Here is a 17,492-nt window from a genome sequence, read left to right on the forward strand (position 1 = left end):
GGGAGTGGGAAAGGGAGAAGCAGGCTTCCCAAGGAGCAGGGAGCCCGACGCGGGGCCCGATCCCACGACGCTGGGATCATGACCTGAGCCGAAGGCAGGCGCTTAAGGACTGAGCCACCCAGGCGCCCCAGCATTATTCTTAATAACAGAAAACTGGAATGAACCCCAGAGTCCATCGACTGATGAGTAGATAAATAAAATGTGGTATATATAGAACAGTGGAATACTGTTCAGCAATAAAAAGGAAACACTGATGCAACAACATGGAAGAATCTCAAAAACATCATAAGTGAAGAAGCCAGACATAGATGACCGTATATTTTATGATTACATTTATAGGAAATGTCCAGATGAGGTGGATATATAGAGACAGAAAATAGAAAGTGGATACCTGGGGCTGGAGGTAGGAATGAGAACTGTAAATGGGCACACACTATCTTGGGGATGGAAATGTTCTGAGATTGGGTTTTGGTGATGGTTGTATAACATTTACTAAAAGTCATTGAATTATACACTTAAGATGGGTGAATTTTATGAACTGTAAATCATACCTCAATAAAACCATAAAACAGAAAGTGTGGTCCCAGGACTAGCAGCATCAGTATCACCAGATAATTTGTTAGTAATGCAAATTATTGGCCCCAGTGAAGCAGAAACTCTGGGGGTGGGGCCCAGCTAGCTTCGTTTTAACAGCCTGCAGCTGATTGTGATGCAGGATCAAGTTTGAGAACCATTGTTCTAGAATCACGGAAGGGCACATGGAGATGAGGGTAGTTTGGGGTATAGTTTATGTACATTCAGTCTACTCTGTTCCTGTAACTGCAGGAAAGGTTTGAATTAAGGACTGTTGTAGTAGAGCTAAAGAAAATTACAGGGCAATGGGAATAAAAATAAACTGGCCTTTCATGTTCTTGCTATGTCCCCACGAGAAGCTTTATGATTGTGATGTTTGTGTACCACATGTTAGTAAATTCCTGTGTTCTTTTAGGCTTACTGTTACTTAACAAACATAGCATAAACAGGTTCATTTGCCATAACGACAGTGGAAGTTTAGATCCTTGAAAGGAATTATTTCTCCTAAATATTTACACAGTGTAATATAGCAGAGCCAGAAATGTGCAGTCATCCCAAAAAAGTAAAGATCTGACTATAGATAAAGAAGTAAATGGAGCAGTTAGCTGAACTGAAATTCATTCTCTCCCTCCATCTGTTCAGTGTACCTTTATTTTTATTTATTTATTTTTTTTAAAGATTTTATTCATCCATCTGAGACAGAGAGAATGAGAGAGAAACAGCACATGAGAGGGGGGAGGGTCAGAGGGAGAAGCAGACTCCTCGCTGAGCAAGGAGCCCGATGCGGGACTCGATCCCGGGACTCCAGGATCATGACCTGAGCCGAAGGCAGTCGCTTAACCAACTGAGCCACCCAGGCGCCCTGTTCAGTGTACCTTTAAAAACTACGATTAGAAAATTGGTTGACCTAGAGTAGTGGTCTTATGCCTGGCATGTGAGTTCAGGTTTGTTTTTTCTCCCCCCTCCCCCCAGCATTATCTGGGTGGCCAAAGGAAATTTTGAAGGTTGAGGCTACTCCAGGCTGCTAGCTGGTGCATGTGTAAGATGAAGTTTGTAGGTAGGGTCTCCCTTAACGGGGCAAAGGAGCCGGGAATGGCAATGACTTCTGCCAAGGTATAAATTCACTTCAGAGGAAAGTAGGGGTTTGGACGGTTAGGAATAAAACAAATATGAGAAGGGAGAAAAGGAGGAATGGGTAACAAGGTATGCAAGCCAATCAATGTGCAGCGTTTATTAGTGGAGTTCCCTGAGATTGTCAGTGGTAATATTTAGAAGAGTATTAGGGAATGTAGCATAAACCATTGCTGTTTCCAAAACTTTATTCCACTGTGGGTAATAAGAACAGGGCTACTACTCGCTGGCAAAGTAGGTCTCAGCCTCTTGTCTCTCTTTTTAATTAATGTTGTTTTTATTTTACTTTTCATTGTCTCGTTTCCTTTGCTTCTCTCCTTTTTGTTACTGTTCTTAAAACTTTTAATAATTAGTATGACATTATTGAACACTTACTATTAGCAAAATATTAGAATATTATATCTCTAAATTGGTAATTCCGATTCTGACTTCTATTATTGGATGGATAATAAAGGAATAAAACATTTTGAGATACGTTTCATTCTAAAAAGTCTATGCCATAACAATCTGCACTCTTCATATTTACTAGTGGATAAACTTGGGTAGATGTATATAAGCTAGAAAAGGTGAAAAGATGAGTTGATGAGGCAAATTTTTCCCTTTGTAAGAAAATTCAACACAATTCTCTATGCAACTCTCAAATTTATATCTGAATAGAATTGCATTTGAAGAATAAACAAATACAGATAATTGGTTATTATATGAGTATTGGGCAGTTTTGGCGTAAAATGTAAGAATCAGGAGAAGCATACTTTTTGGTGTGGGGTGGGGTATTGGCAAGTAGGTTGATCTTTAGAGCAATAGATTTCAAAATGTTGATCAAAGGACATTTTCACTATAAAATCAGGTCAGTCTTTATTCCCCGCCCTCTTAGTTTTTGTGTCTTGTCAGTCATGAACATGGAATGTTTACAGTTACAGTGTTTACTGCTGCAGACAACACTTTCTTCTGTAGTTAGTGCTCCTCTCTTTGCCCCATTTTCTTGTGTTGGAGGCAGGGGGGCCTGTCCTTCTGCTTAGTCTGACACTACGCAGGCTCCAGGCCTTATGGCAGCTTTTTCTTGAGCTCCCTTAGTGGTATCATGCAGTACTTGTAACAACTTCTGGTTGGTCTCAAATGTAGATGGGGAAAACAAAAGAAATAGAGGAGGGATTTTTAAAAAGGAAAGCAGAAGAAGGTGAAGGGAAGGGAAAGAGAATAAAAGGGATGCTTACTGTGGAGAGTAGCGGAGATGATCATTTATGCTGGTGCCATTCTTGGTTGGAAGTAGCTTCTACCTCAGTGGAGGGACCCAGCTTCCAGATGGGAGACAAGCTCTCCATCCTCTTTGTCTTTCAGTTTGTTGATTTGCTTTCCCCTATAACAGCATTTGAAGATACCAGTGATCATCTCTGTCATTGAATGGCCCACTGCCAGCAGTAACAGTGATTTCAGTGTAATGTTTTGCCACACTGGTCCACTGTAGAGGCTCGGCATCACTGTGCACATAAACCTCTGATGCTAAAGAGCAGAATCAGATTCTCGTGCTCAATACTGTTCGTGTATTTATAGCACAGAAGGATAGGTAGCTCTGAGGAAATTTTAACTCTAAATTAAGTTCTGATGCATAGTTGCTGATTTGGGTCTTCCTTTTTGGGGTTTCCTTTGTGGCTGCAAAGTGTTCTTTTCATCTGATGTGGTATGGGGCACTGAAGGAAAGGTAGCCGAGGGAATTCTGTACTGTTGAAATCTTCCTCTGTGGGTAAGATATGGTAAGATGTCCGTCGGGGAGTACATACACGTTTGGTAGACATTTTAAGTCCTCCCAGGCTTATTATGGGTCCTCTGTGTGATTACTGTACCATTGCTAGGCTTACTCTCTTTGAAAAATGCTCATCTTTTGAAAGAATGCTTAGAATTCTTGTTTGTTTGTTTTTTTTTTAAACTGGCAATTGAATTCTTTCTAACTGGTCTTCCACCAGATGGTGCCAGTGTTACATATCTAAAGGTAAACTTCTTGGTGCCAGTGAACTCTTGAGCTTGTATGTCTTTTCTCTCTTTTTCTCCTTCACGATATTTTGCTTTTAGTGTTTTTTCCACACACACTACTTTCCTGGCACACTACTCTGTCGCTTCACATCTTGTACGTTGTGGGTAGTGAATTGATTGTGCCTTGGCGATCATAAAGGATAACTTGGGTGGTGGGTTCAGAGGCCAAGGACTGAGTAAAACTTAAGGATATATAATATGTAATTTCTTATAAAATTTTTCATCATGTTTACCCAGATTAAGTTCAAAATAACTTTAATAACTATACAAGAAAGTTCGGTAGAATAAAAGAAAATGTTGGGCATTATGTGATAACCCCATTTCCTGGCCAATTAACAATTGTTATTTTAAACTTAAATTTTAAACTTTTTCTTTTTACAAATATTACATGGCTATTGCAGAAAAACTTAAACGAGAATGCAATCAAAGGAATAACTCAATTAAATACTATTAACATTATATTACATAAATTTTCTTTTTTCTTCTTTTTATATAGGTCTGTATTTTAAAATATCAGAGTTGGTCTCATAGTCATATAACCATTTTTTTTCCACTTAATATTTTATAACTAATTTTTAGTGACAGTATAGTTTTTCATTTAATGGACCCTGTAATGATAGGTGTTTTGATTTTCAGTTTCTTTCAGTAAAAGCTTGAATAGCAGTTTTTCATTTTTTTGTGTATTTTTAAATTTCTTTTGTATGAATTCTTAAAAATGTAATAGCTGATTCAGAAAGATTGCATATTTTTATAACTTGATCTATATTTTCAAGCTACCATCCGAAAGAGTTCTACAGTTTAAACGTCTTTAACAGCGTATGATGTTGCTTGTTTCTTTGCTTCCTTATCACCAGGTTACCCTGGTTTTTAAAGCGGCTGTATATTGCTCATTTGAGACTCCCTGAAATGACAATTCATCATTAAATACAGGAACTTAAAATTGCTTTGATATTTTCTTAGAAATAAGCTTTATCCTTTAAACATTAAATCCTAGACCCCCTTTTATTCACGGTGGTTTGGTTTTGGCTTTGTCTCCTATCCCTAAAGTACAACAGCCATCCTTTCATACTTCAGAATGGGTTATCTCATGTGCAGAGCACAGAATCAAGGTCTCTGTTGGCTAGCTGTTTTAGCACTTTCTATTACTCGTTGGGAAACTTAGGTCAAGCCATTTACTCTCTCCGTATGAATGTTTCTCAGTCTGAAAATTTGGAAGAACGGTTTTTAGATAAATTGTTTTTAAAAACTTTAGTGAAATAAGCTGTGCATTTAATGTAGAAGCTATTTAGTGCATATTTTTTGGTGGGCAGAAGAAAGCTGTTAGGTAACAGTAAAGTTTGAGGAATTCTAATGTACTTTTGAAAAGAATTAAGAACATATCAGTTTTTATTGATTCAAGTAATATATCCTGGCTGATTTTAATATCTTAATAAATAACTGCATTTTCATTTAAATAGATTATCTTTGAATTAAATCTCTCCTGTTAACATAAGGAAGCATGTGATTTATTTTAAAATAAGAGAAAATAACAAAACTATTTTCGTATTTGGGAAATGGGGAGAAGAGAGGAGACATCATGTAACCTTGTAAATGAATGTGAAAACTATTAGCCTAGTAACTTAAAAAACACAGCTAGTTTTCCAGTCTCATGAAAAGAATCCCCACCCCATCTCAATTTGGTAAAAGAAATTGCCATTCTCTTTTTTGTCAGAACAAATAGTCACTATAAGAAAACTGCTTGTAAACCAGGTTTTAAAAGATTCATCAACATACAGTCTGTTTTAGCAGAAGATACTTAAATTGCGTAATTTAAACATATCTTTAAAAAAAAAATTATATTGATAAATGGTCAATTTATGTAATGTCATTGAAATTTACTTGAGATATTACATTTTAGCATTTTTAACTTGAGTTTTTATTAAAATTTTTAAAAATGGATTTAAAAGTATATGCATCCATATTGTGGGCATTTCACTTGCTTTTTAGTTTTGAGTGTATGGTTTGTATTTTTTTTTTAAGTAAAAAAGACCCTAAAATCATGCTGAATTTGATTGTTTTTAAAAATACCTATTTAATTATAGAGCATTAGCACATTAACATATGTATCTGGTAAAATGTAAGTCCAATGGTAGCTTCTGAAATGTACTTACATATTTTTAACACTTGAGATAGTATATGTATGCATTTAACTATTTGTATGCATTAGCAGTTTGGAGGGGCTTCAGAGCACTGTAATAATATTGACCCTTCAGTTCATTTACAACTGTGTCAGTTAAATTCCCTCCAAATAATAAATCCTGCTCAGAGTCTTGTCTGCTTTATGGCGAAATAAAGTAATCAAGTTGCTAACATTATGAGCCTGGTTTCTTTATACCTGAGAGAAATTTGTTTTGTGGAATATAATATTTATTAAATCATGAGCTGTCTGAATTTTATGTAAAATTCATTTTTGCTTTTCTCAAAATATATTGGAGATAATTGGAATACTTTTCTATAGTTTATTGGAAAACTTGGCAATAAACAGAAAGTGGCTTATAAAATCTAGCATACTTTTTTAGTCTCTATCCTTGACATCCAGATGGGAATGACAAGATGGGAGTGGGATCATTATAAACTTTTATTCTTCACAACTTCTCCTGGAAAAAATCACCAATCTCAGCTTGATTTGTTTCATTTAATTCCTGCCACATAAACTTCTTAGGTCCTTATATGTTGTATAAGAAATCAGTGTTGAGTTTTTCTGTTCATTTAGATTATTGGAGCATTCTGTTCTGTGCTTAGTAGTGACCTGTTTATTGGACCCATGCTGTCTAATAACTAAAGCATATGAAATTTACTACATTTTGTATTGATTTAATATTAATGTTAATCTAAAATCTTTCAGTGCAGTATGTCACATCTGTTTTGTATTCCTCTGTTTAAAAAAAGTGGCAGTGTGGTATTTGGAGGAATATTTATTATCTGAGTGTTTTTCTTTGCAACAGTTCCCCTCAGTCTATTGAGAATTATAACTTCCAAGAGACAGTGAATCACCCAGCAAATTCTCAGGTACCAAACTCTAAAAGCCACAGTTAATTAGAATTTTTTATTTACCACTTCATTTCCTTTTACAGTGGCAATTTTGGAGTCTTCTTGAAATGATAGAAAATAAATTTGTGGTGAATTTTTAAAAAATATTCTTTTCCCTTAATAATAGGTCCAGCCTGCACTTCATGGATACTCGAGTTTTTTTAGAAAAAACTTTGTTAGACTGAGTGATTTGTATTTGAAACCATATTTTCCATGACCAGTGACTGAATATTCTTATCCTGTGATGGTGCTTCCTAACTTTTTCAGGGGTTATGGGTTTCTTTAAGTAATCACTGAAAACTATAATCCCTTTTCCTAGGGAAAAAAATGCATAAACAAGGGTATTTTGTATGCAGTTTTAATTAATCCTGTTTCTCCCTGCCCAGAGGACCAAGGGCCCCTGGTTAGAAAGTGCCACTATAATGGAACTGAAAAAATCCCTTCTAGAGTGTTGGTTTTAACATCCTGTTATGCCACACTAAGAATTTTCTTCAAGCTTTATTTGACATTACATTTTCTCCTTGATCATTACATAGTAGAAGATGAGCAGAATCTAAATCTTATTTTGGAGAAAAAGCACAAGTACTTTTTAATTTTAAAGTCCATCTCTGAAATTATAGAATATATTTGACCTTCTACGTGCTTTAGATTCTACCTTAGACACATAAGAAAGGAAGAAAATGGTTCTTCCTTAAAAAGATGTTATTACACTTATTTAGCACAAAAGTATGGGTTTTCATTTTTTTTTTAAGATTTCATTCACTTATTTGACAGAGACATAGAGAGAGAGCACAAGTAGGCAGAAAGGCAGGCAGAGGGAGAGGGAGAAGCAGGCTCTCCGCTGAGCAGGGAGCCTGATGCGGGGCTCGATCCCAGGACCCTGGGATCATGATCTGAGCTGAAGGCAGCCACTTAACGAACTGAGCCACCCAGGTACCCCTGGGTTTTCATTTTAATGAGAGGTTTCTGAAGCTATTCAGAAATTACTTATGTGTGCTGGTTAAGAGTTCAGACTTAGGTTTAAAGCAGATGAGAGTTCAAATTCAGCTCAGTAGCTTACCAGCCAAATGACTTTGGGCATATTACTTATCTGTTTAAAAAAATCACCATAAAATAATTAAATGAGATAATGTCTACAAAGTGGTTGGTTTTGTACTTTGTGTGTAATATGCACTCAATTACCTCTTTCTGTACCATGATGATAGTATTGATGAGGATAAACAATTACAGAGTGTTCATTTTTCCTATTATGAAATTTAGGACAGTAGACTTGGTTGCAAAAAATATAAATCTTCATGCTCCCCAAAATAATCTTCTCACGTTTTGGTGGCTATGATTGTTGTCTAAGTTCAGTCAAGAGTTCTTCAAAGACAGGGGTAGCAAACTAACTTTTTCACACTTTTCTTGTCAGTGTTCAGCTGTTACAGTGGGGCAATATGTTAAAAGTTATCCACTAAACTTGTCTCACAATTAAAGTAAATATTGAGGAACAGAGAAAGGAAGAAGTTTCTGAGAGTGGATTAAAAAGCACAAACATGTTTCTGCTTTTGAGTCTTGACACCTAGATGGTCTTGTGGTAGAGCCACAGGTATCATGAATACTTCGGGTAGATGATGTTTCTTTGCATATTATGTCATAGAGAATACCTCTAACTTAGGGGCACCTGGATGGCTCAGGCTATTAAGTGTCTGACTTTGGCTCAGGTCATGATCTCAGGGTCCTGGGATCGAGCCCTGTATCTGGCTCCCCACCCAGTGGGGAGTCTGCTTCTCCCTCTTCCTCTGCCCTACCCAAACCCGCCCCCGCTTGTGCACGTGCACACGCGCTGTCTCTCTCTCTCTCTCAGAAATAAATAAAATCTGCAAAAAGGAAACCTCTAACTTAAAAATGTTGAATGAACTGTAGTGATGTCAACTACTATATACTTGTCCACCGTAAAAGAGTGTTCCCATCGTGGTTTGTAAAGTATTTGGAACCAAAGAAGAGGATAATGTGTGTGATGCTTTGATTAAATAAATGGTTTAACACCTGCCTAAAGTGAAAGGCTTCAAGTTTACTAAAAGGATGATTTCAGACCTCCTGAAAAGAAGTGGGATAATATCCTATCTGATCCCTTTCCTATTCACATTGTGGTTGTTCATTATAATTGAGTAGTGATCATGGCAGTGTTTATGGCAGTGGTTTTTGTATATATCCACATGTGCACATATCCACACACATGTATGTGCTCTCCATGATGTTTTAGAATGATTAATTCAGTTGGGAGTCATAAGTGTTAGTCAATAATAGATTATAAACATAAAGAATCTCAGTATATTCTGGAAATTCAAAGTTGGCATTAGGGGAAAGGATCCTTTGTATTCACCTATAAACTGTGTCATTACTACTGACAGAAAACAACTGAATGAATTCGTTATGGATTTAAACCTGTGTATTTCCTCTGTGGCAAACACAAACCTTACTTGATCACTTGATGTTTATGAAAAATTAAATGCTATAGGTACCATTGAAATATAAAGAGAGCAGTTAGCCCTGCAGTTTTTTTCCTTATGATGCCCAGTCTTATTCATTAATTTTCTTTGACCAGGCAGAAAGTTTGGAAAATGATATTCCCCCTTTTCTTTCTCCTCAGTATCGTCAGTGAAGCAGGGGCATCAATCTACAGTGTCAGCCCTGAAGCTAACAAAGAGATGCCAGGGCTGGACCCTAATTTGAGAAGTGCAGGTAAGAAACTATGGGCCATCACAAAAGCATGTGGTTTTGATATTTTGAAGGACTTCTATTTTTAGCAAGCAAGAAAATTTAGGAGATATATGCGTAAAAATTAGCATGTTAGAAAGAAAATGGCTGATTGGGATAATAGTTGGAATTATGGAAAAGAAGAGGAAGAATAGTGTTTTTAAAGAGTATAGTAAAAAATTAGCCGAAAACATCTTTAGTAAAATTAGGTGCTTGAGAGTTGATAATAAAATTAATAAAATACTCCAGATCTCTTATTACTACTACAAAATATTATTTATTACAGCTTTTTATTGACAAAAAATAATATATTAACATAAATATTGTGCAAATATATAAATATGCACAGTTTCTTGCTAAGTATTTGTCACATGACCAGTTTCTCTTGTCTTGCTAATAGGGGCAGTCATTAATGTTTAAAACAGCCTGCTTTGATTTTAGTTGTATTAAGTTGCTTTGGTTTCTCTTTTGTGGAATAGTTAAAATCTTGTGTGTGAAGAAATTGAGATACTTTGATACATCTAGTGAAAGTAATTTGTATTAAAAGGAAATTATTAAATCTGGTCAGATCATTTCTCTGTGTAATAGCAGGATATTTAGACTGCTTTGTTAGAAAGGGACTTTTTATTTAAAATTTTTCCTTAAGGGGCACCTGGGTGGCTCAGTCGGTTAAGCATCTGCCTTTGGCTCAGGTCATGATCCCGGAGTTCGGGAATCAAGCCCCACATTGGTCTTCCTGCTCAGCGGGGAGTCTGCTTCTCCCTCTGCCCCTCACCCCGCTCTTCTGTGCTTGTGCACTCTCTTTCTCTCTCAAATAAATAAAATCTTTTAAAAAAATAAAATATTCCTTAAATATTCTCATCAAGTTCATTGGCTGTTCTTAAAATCTATACTTGGAGATACACATTTGAAAATTTTTGCATTAGTCTGAGGCTAAAAATCTATTTCTTACATCCAAAAGAGCTTGTAGTTTCCCTTCAATTGTTTTTTCCATGATATCATCCTCTGTCTAAAATGATCATCTTCTCAAACTCAGATCCCAGCTCAAAATCTTGGTCCTTCTGTGAAGCTTTTCCCTATCACAGCACTCAGTGTGGTCTCTGCCTCCTTCCCATGTTCTCTTTTGGTACTTACCTTGTAATAACAATAGCATTAATAATTGTAGGAGGAGGAGATATAGTAATCATAGTGGGAGCTGCTAATACTAATTTTTTTAAGCACTCAATATACGTGAAACATTGTGGTAAATGCATTACCAGGATTGTTTTGTTTTATTCTCATAAACCAAGGCTTAAAGAGTCCACCTAATCAATAAGTGCATATATAATACTTGTGTACTTATATAATAAAAGGATACTTTTCTTTCTTAAAAAATAAAATTCTGGGGTGCCTACGTGGCTCAGTCAAGTGTCCAACTCTTGATTTTGGCTCAGGTGATATCAGGGTTCTGAGATTGAGCCCCACGTTGGGGTCCAGGTTGAGGGTGGAGCCTGCTTAAAATTCTCTCTCTTCCTCTTCCTCTGGCCCTCCCCGGTGCGTGCGCGCTCTCTCTCTCTGTCTCTCTCTCTCTCTCAAAAAAAAATAAAATAAAATTCAGAACCTTTCAAGTTGACACTGAAAGATAATCTTCCAAAAGAACATTTGAAAGAAATATTGTCTAGAAAGTGGCAGTCTCTTAGACCTCCCACTGCTAAGGGGTTGACTGTTTCCTTTTCACCACTGGCCTGTGTGGATGCGTAACTGTCAACAGTGTTATAGGTGAGACAAGATTACAGCATTCCAACAAGACTCTCTGAAAATAGGAGATAATAAAAAGAAGAATCATTATATGGTCCGAATTACTCAGATTCCAAAGTCTGGTTGTGTCTTCAATTTGGGATTCTCTGCACATGTCAATGACTAGGTTGATCCATATCAACTCGAAACATCCACCTAGATATTTTGAGCCTTCAAGGACTGATCCTGGTGGCAAATATTGAAAGAAACTGAGTCTCCACTCTTGATTTTCTAGGGTTCACTTCCTTCTCAATTCCTCATTTCTGACTGGAACTCCTTTCCTAGTAATTGATGCCAGGGATGACTTCATACTTCATTTGAGACCTGTCCTACCGATGGTTGTGGGTTTTTCCTTTCAGCCCTCCGTAAGTTTACTATATCAGAATATAACAGAACCTTAACATTCATACAGTCTTTAACATATGTAAGAAGATGACCTTCATATTACTGTATCTTCTTGACCAGTTTGTCAGCTTACTGAGAGCAGAGATTATCCTTATATATTCTTACGGTCCCCCATAATAAGTTCATTATACTTGAGAGGCATTTGAATTGGATAGACAGAATAGTAGATAGGTGATATTGAAATGTTTATTATGGGTTTCTGATTTGAAGTAGAAGATTGAGTATACCTGTTATTCCTTTACTCCCTTCTGAACTCCCATTAAAATGACAGTAACATGATAGAAAGAAGACACAAACTTACTAGGGCAAGGATGGGAGAGGAAAGAACAGCAATAATCATTTTGAAGCAAGAAAGCAGATGGCTGAATAATAAGTGATCTAGCCAACTGGAGAAAGTTGAATACTAAGACAGCATTGTAGAAAACCGAGAACTAATCTGAAATGATCATGGAACCCTTATAGGTTCAGGAAATGCATGCACCAAGTTACCTTTAGAAATATCTTGGGAGGGCTGCGGGTAGGTCTAAAGTAAAAGGATTGATTCAAAGTTCTGTGTAGAAAGCAGTTAGACCCAGTTAAACACAGAATACCATTTAACCCAGCAATTCCACTCCGAGGGATATACTCAAAAGAGTTGAAAACAAGGACTCAAATACTTGTACACAGTGCTCATAGCAGCACTATTCACATAGCCAAAAGCTAGAAACAACCCAAATGTCCATCAGTGGATGAGTGGATAAACAAAATGTGGTATATCCATACAATGAGATATTATTATTTTTAGTCATGACAAAGCATGAGTACTGACATGTGCCATAACATGGGTGAACTTTGAAAACATGCTAAGTGAAAGAAGCCAGACACAAAGGTTACATATTGTATGGTTACATTTATATGAAATGTCTAGAATAGGCAACCTATAGATGCAGAAAGCTGATTGGTCATTGCCAGGGGCTGGGAAGAGGGGAAAATGAAGAGGGACTGCTTAATGGGTACAGGGTTTTCTTTTGGGGCACTGAAACTGTTTTGGAACTTGGTAGAAATGGTGGTTTGTGCAACAGTGTAAGTATACTAAATGCCACTGAATTGTACACTTTGAAATAGTAATGTTACGTGAATTTCACATCAATTTAAAAAAAAACAAAATAGTTAGATCTCCTGTTCCACACAGTTGGGTGACTGTCCTTCTTTCACCTTTGCAGAAGACTGGAGATTTTTTTCTCTGGAGAGGGTTAAACAGAAAGTCTCTCTGCTGGAGGACACAGGTTATACATGATAGTGGGGATAGCTGCTGAAAAAAGAGGGATTAGATAATTATTTACATGCTGATATAGAGATCTTAAGACTAAATCTTCCAAATGTAGATCAGAGGTCCACAAGAAATGGGCCAAATCACCATATAATGAAGCCCACAGTTGATAAACTTCACATTTAAGCAAGGCACTTACAGTCAGCTTTTTGGTACTCTGCCCCAGGTGGACAGTCAGGGGTCACCTATCATGTGAGGAAACTTATACTATTAAAGACAGATGTGGGGGTAGTGCAGAAATCACTTAGAGGAAATAAAGACTATATAGAAAGAAGAAAAACTTTTACATCCTTAGAGAAATGAAAGGTATTTTGTTCATTTAAATGAACTTGACATTAAGTAAAATTCACCCTTTTTAGGTGCATTTTTGAATTCATCTGTGAATTTTGAAAAGCTTAAACTAGTCAGGTAACCGCAACCACTAACACTACAATCAAGATAAAGAATATTTTTATCTGGTCAACAGATTTGTCAACTTCCTGTTCAAAAATGTAATTATTAGGGGATCAAGATCATTTATTAAAACTACATTTTATTAAGTATTATAATGAAAAAAATTCTTATTTGGAATTGCTGAATGAAAAAAGACAGCATCAGAAGTCTTACTTATCTTCCTCTGTTGCTATCTGATGACAAGGGGAAGGGGAAATTGAGGGGAGTATTGGACTTTATAAATAAAAATTTCCACTTTGATATTCTTAGATAACAAAATAAGGTAAATTTTTAGGAGAACGCAGTTTAGTACAGTCTTTTAAGCAATAAGTTTATTTGCTTTAGAATGGCTTTTGGATTCTAGATATTTCATAGAACTGAAGACCAAAACCCATAGAACCCTTATTATCCTTCAGATATAAGACACATTTTGAATGTTGTGGGGGGAGTGGTGCTTTCAGGGTCTCGCCATGTGGTTGTGCAGATTTGTGCCCTGGACATCCTGCCTAACCGTATGAGGTAGCTCTGCTTGCTGACCTTTTAGCTCACTGTCTGCTCCCCTCCCCTCCTTTTGGTATAACCTGTTTTTTTCCTCTAATGCTTAACTTTTTGTTCAAGAGTGGTTTGGTTGTCTCCCTTTACACAATGAGTTATGTTATTACCATTTAACAAATTACCATATATTAAAGATGAAATTCCTGTGTGTATTTTTAGTCCTCTTTTCCTTGGTCTGACTAATTTGCCACAGCGCAAGACTCTCAGTTATGGTGGCTTATGATGTGACTTGCTTTGATCTTTTTTTAATTGCACTGTTCCTATTTCTTCTTTTCCATATACGTTTTAGAGCCATTTAATTGAAATTCTGTTAAATTGGCACCTTTATCCTAGTTCTGTACACTTCATTACTCACAGGCAGCACACACACATGCACACACAGAGTAGATGGATTGTCCTCCATGTATTTTCTTATTGGTTGTTGATGGCATATGGTTCTGTATCAGTTATTGTCTGGGTGTCTTAAAACCAGCCAATTGAAATCTTATTAGTTCTAATATTTTTTCAGTTGACTTGTTTGGGTTTTCTAAGTAGTCAATCATCATCTGCAAATAATAATCTAGTTTCTATCTTTTCGGTAATTATACCTTCTTTTTTTCCTTGTCCAGTTGCATTGACTAGAATTTCCTGGACAGTGGTGAATAGTAACAGTGATACAGAGATATACTGACATCATGTGGGCAAAATAGTATTGGCATACATTTGGATATATTACATTTAAAAAATATATAATAGCCTCATTGAGATACAATTTAGTAGCATAAAGTTTGCCCCTTTAAAGAGTGTAAGTCAGTGTTTTTTAGTACAGTCAGAATTGTGCAACCATTGCCACTATCCAATTTTAGAATATTTTCATCACTCCAAATAGAAACCCAACACCTATTAGCAATCGGTCCCCTTTGCCCTCTTCCCCCAAGCCCTGATAAATACTGATCTACTTTCTGTCTCTATGGATTTGCCTATTGCAGACATTTCGTATAAATGGAATCATTACAACATGTGGTCTTTTGTAACTGACTTCTTTCACTTATCATAATGTTTTCAAAGTTCATTCACACTGTAGCATGTATCAGCACTTCATTCCTTCCCATTGACAAATAATTTTCCATTGTATGGGTATACCATATTTTGTTCATCCATTCATCTGCTGATGGATATTTGGGTTGTTTTCACTTTTTTGGCTGTTAAAAATAATGCTGCTATGAACATTCATATACAAAATTTTACGTGGACATATGTTTTCATTTTTCTTGAACATATGCCACATAGTAGTAAAAATTTGCGGACATATGGTAACTATGCAAACATTTTCTAGAATTTTTTTTACTTCTGTTGCTATACTTTCCTCACTGTTTAGTTTCTGCCTCTTTCACTGTGTCCATCTTTTCTTCTCTATGTCACAATATGAATATGCCCCCAAGTTTTGGGCCATGACTCTTCCTTTCTCTTCGTTCTCTTTATCAGCACTCTATAAGACTCCTTTTACCTGAGCTACCTATCTATCTCTTACTTTCAGGACTCTGTTGTCAGCCTGATCATTCTCAACCTACAGGTGTGCGTTACTACTGTTAATTAATTCCTGCCAGCATCATCTTCTCTTGAAAGCCTGGACATACAGCTTTCCAATTCTACTTTAAACAGTGTTTAAATTCCCTCCTTCATGAACAATGAACATCCTTCAGATGAGCAATATTCATTTTCCTCTTTCTCCTATCTCCCATCTCTTCCATGCTTGCTTGAGTTTTTATGCTCTGTAGAGTGAGTAACATCTGAAAGCGAAATACCAATTCTAGAAACATTAGGGTCTATGTAGAGGTTGTTTATTGGGGACACTGTAACTCCAGAGGCTCTTGGGACTTAACTGGAGAATTAATATGTCATCTAGAAACTGTCATTTCTAGTTCACTGTTGCTGCATTTAGCAATATCAGGATGAACAAAGGAGATGCTAGCAATGAACCAGTTAGGAGGGAACCAGGTAGAAAATAGGGGAAAGTCCTTTTCTGTACCTAAAAAAAAATTTTAAATATAGAAACCTACTCACACTTAACAAATTATACAACTGCTCTATAACCAGTTTCTAAGTTTAGATTTTCATAGTGTGGGTTTTCCTGAAGGGGTAGATTAGAGAGATTTACTTATTATTAATATCCTTTTTTAAATTCTGATACCTTTCTGCAGTGAATGTTCTGATGCCTGTATCTTTCACTTGGTTTACTGTTGTGGGTTGTGTTTTTTTGTTTTTTTTTTTCTAAATCAGAAAGTATTTTGGCAATGTATGCATATGTTCGAAAATCAGTCTTATTGGATTATATTTTTAAAGACTAGAATAAAAAATTATCTTTGCTTTCAGAGTATCAGATGTTTCTCTGGTGGCATCTATTTTCGCTGTGTAATTATACATGTGATTACTGGGGGGAAGCAGCTCCCCTGTCACCTGCAGCGTTTGCCCTCATTAGCCTTTTGTAAGGTTTGATAAGAAAATGTATGTGAAGGCCTTGGAGGCTGGAGTCCACATTTCTTCAGTGGGGAAATAGGCAGATTGTATGACACCAGCTTATTGCTCTCTAAGTTTGCTTGCAAGCTGCCATTGTCACTGTATGTTAGAAGTAATAATAAAATATCTGAGAAAGACTTGAATGAACATGCAGTGAACTGAATGCTCAGAGTAGATCTTATCTCTGATGAAGAGGTGGTACAAATCAGTGACAGGAGAATCCGGTAGTCACTTGCAAGTGGTGGCTTCTGTTGCCAGACCTTGAACAGTTTAATAACACAAGAACAGGCATGGGATCCTTTGATGGCTTTAGTGTTTTCACTAAATGAGTTTATATTTCATCCAACTTTCTGTTTGAATAGATGACACTGACTAGCTTTCTCGCATTTAGAAAATGAAAGCTGTTTGTATGTAAGGACCTGGACTTGGGAAAAGAAAAAAAGAGCTGCCCTTGGAAGCATCCTTAATATTCATACTAAATTTCTTTTCTCCAGCTAAATCTTTTTTTTTTTTTAAAGATTTTATTTATTTATTTGACAGAGATACAGCGAGAGAGGGAACACAAGCAGAGGGAGTGGGAGAGGGAGAAGCAGGCTTCCCGCCGAGCAGGGAGCCCAATGCGAGCAGGGATCCCAATGCGGGGCTTGATCCCAGGATCCTGGGATCGTGACCTGAGCCGAAGGCAGACGCTTAATGACTGAGCCACCCAGGCGCCCCTCCAGCTAAATCCATCTTATAAGCTAAATTAGATATAAAATTTTGTTAATATTTTATAAAAAAAAAAAAAAGATGAGAAGTGATGACGAAATAAAAACATGACAACAGATAAAGGAATGTTTGAAGCTAACTCAAATCTCTTGAACATGGATTGTGATGGTCAAGAAAGGGATGTGATTTAGAACTGTGAGTGTGTTCAGAGATGAGCAGTTGAAATTCAGATCACTTCACAGTTAATCTTGCAATCACATTTAAGGCAATA

At 36.5% G+C, this 17,492-nt stretch overlaps 1 protein-coding gene across 2 annotated transcripts in view; it reads left to right on the plus strand.

The window, feature by feature from the left end:
- SRBD1 (S1 RNA binding domain 1) overlaps positions 1-17,492 on the plus strand; it is a 196,640-nt gene that overhangs the window by 95,984 nt on the left and 83,164 nt on the right. For both annotated transcript variants that reach the window (XM_021701193.1, XM_021701195.2), the window contains one exon: positions 9,434-9,525. In XM_021701193.1, coding sequence (XP_021556868.1) covers positions 9,434-9,525 — 92 coding nt within the window. The remainder of the gene's footprint in view (positions 1-9,433; positions 9,526-17,492) is intronic.

Source organism: Neomonachus schauinslandi, chromosome 10, assembly GCF_002201575.2.
Source record: "Neomonachus schauinslandi chromosome 10, ASM220157v2, whole genome shotgun sequence".
Classification (NCBI taxonomy): Eukaryota; Metazoa; Chordata; class Mammalia; order Carnivora; family Phocidae; genus Neomonachus; species Neomonachus schauinslandi.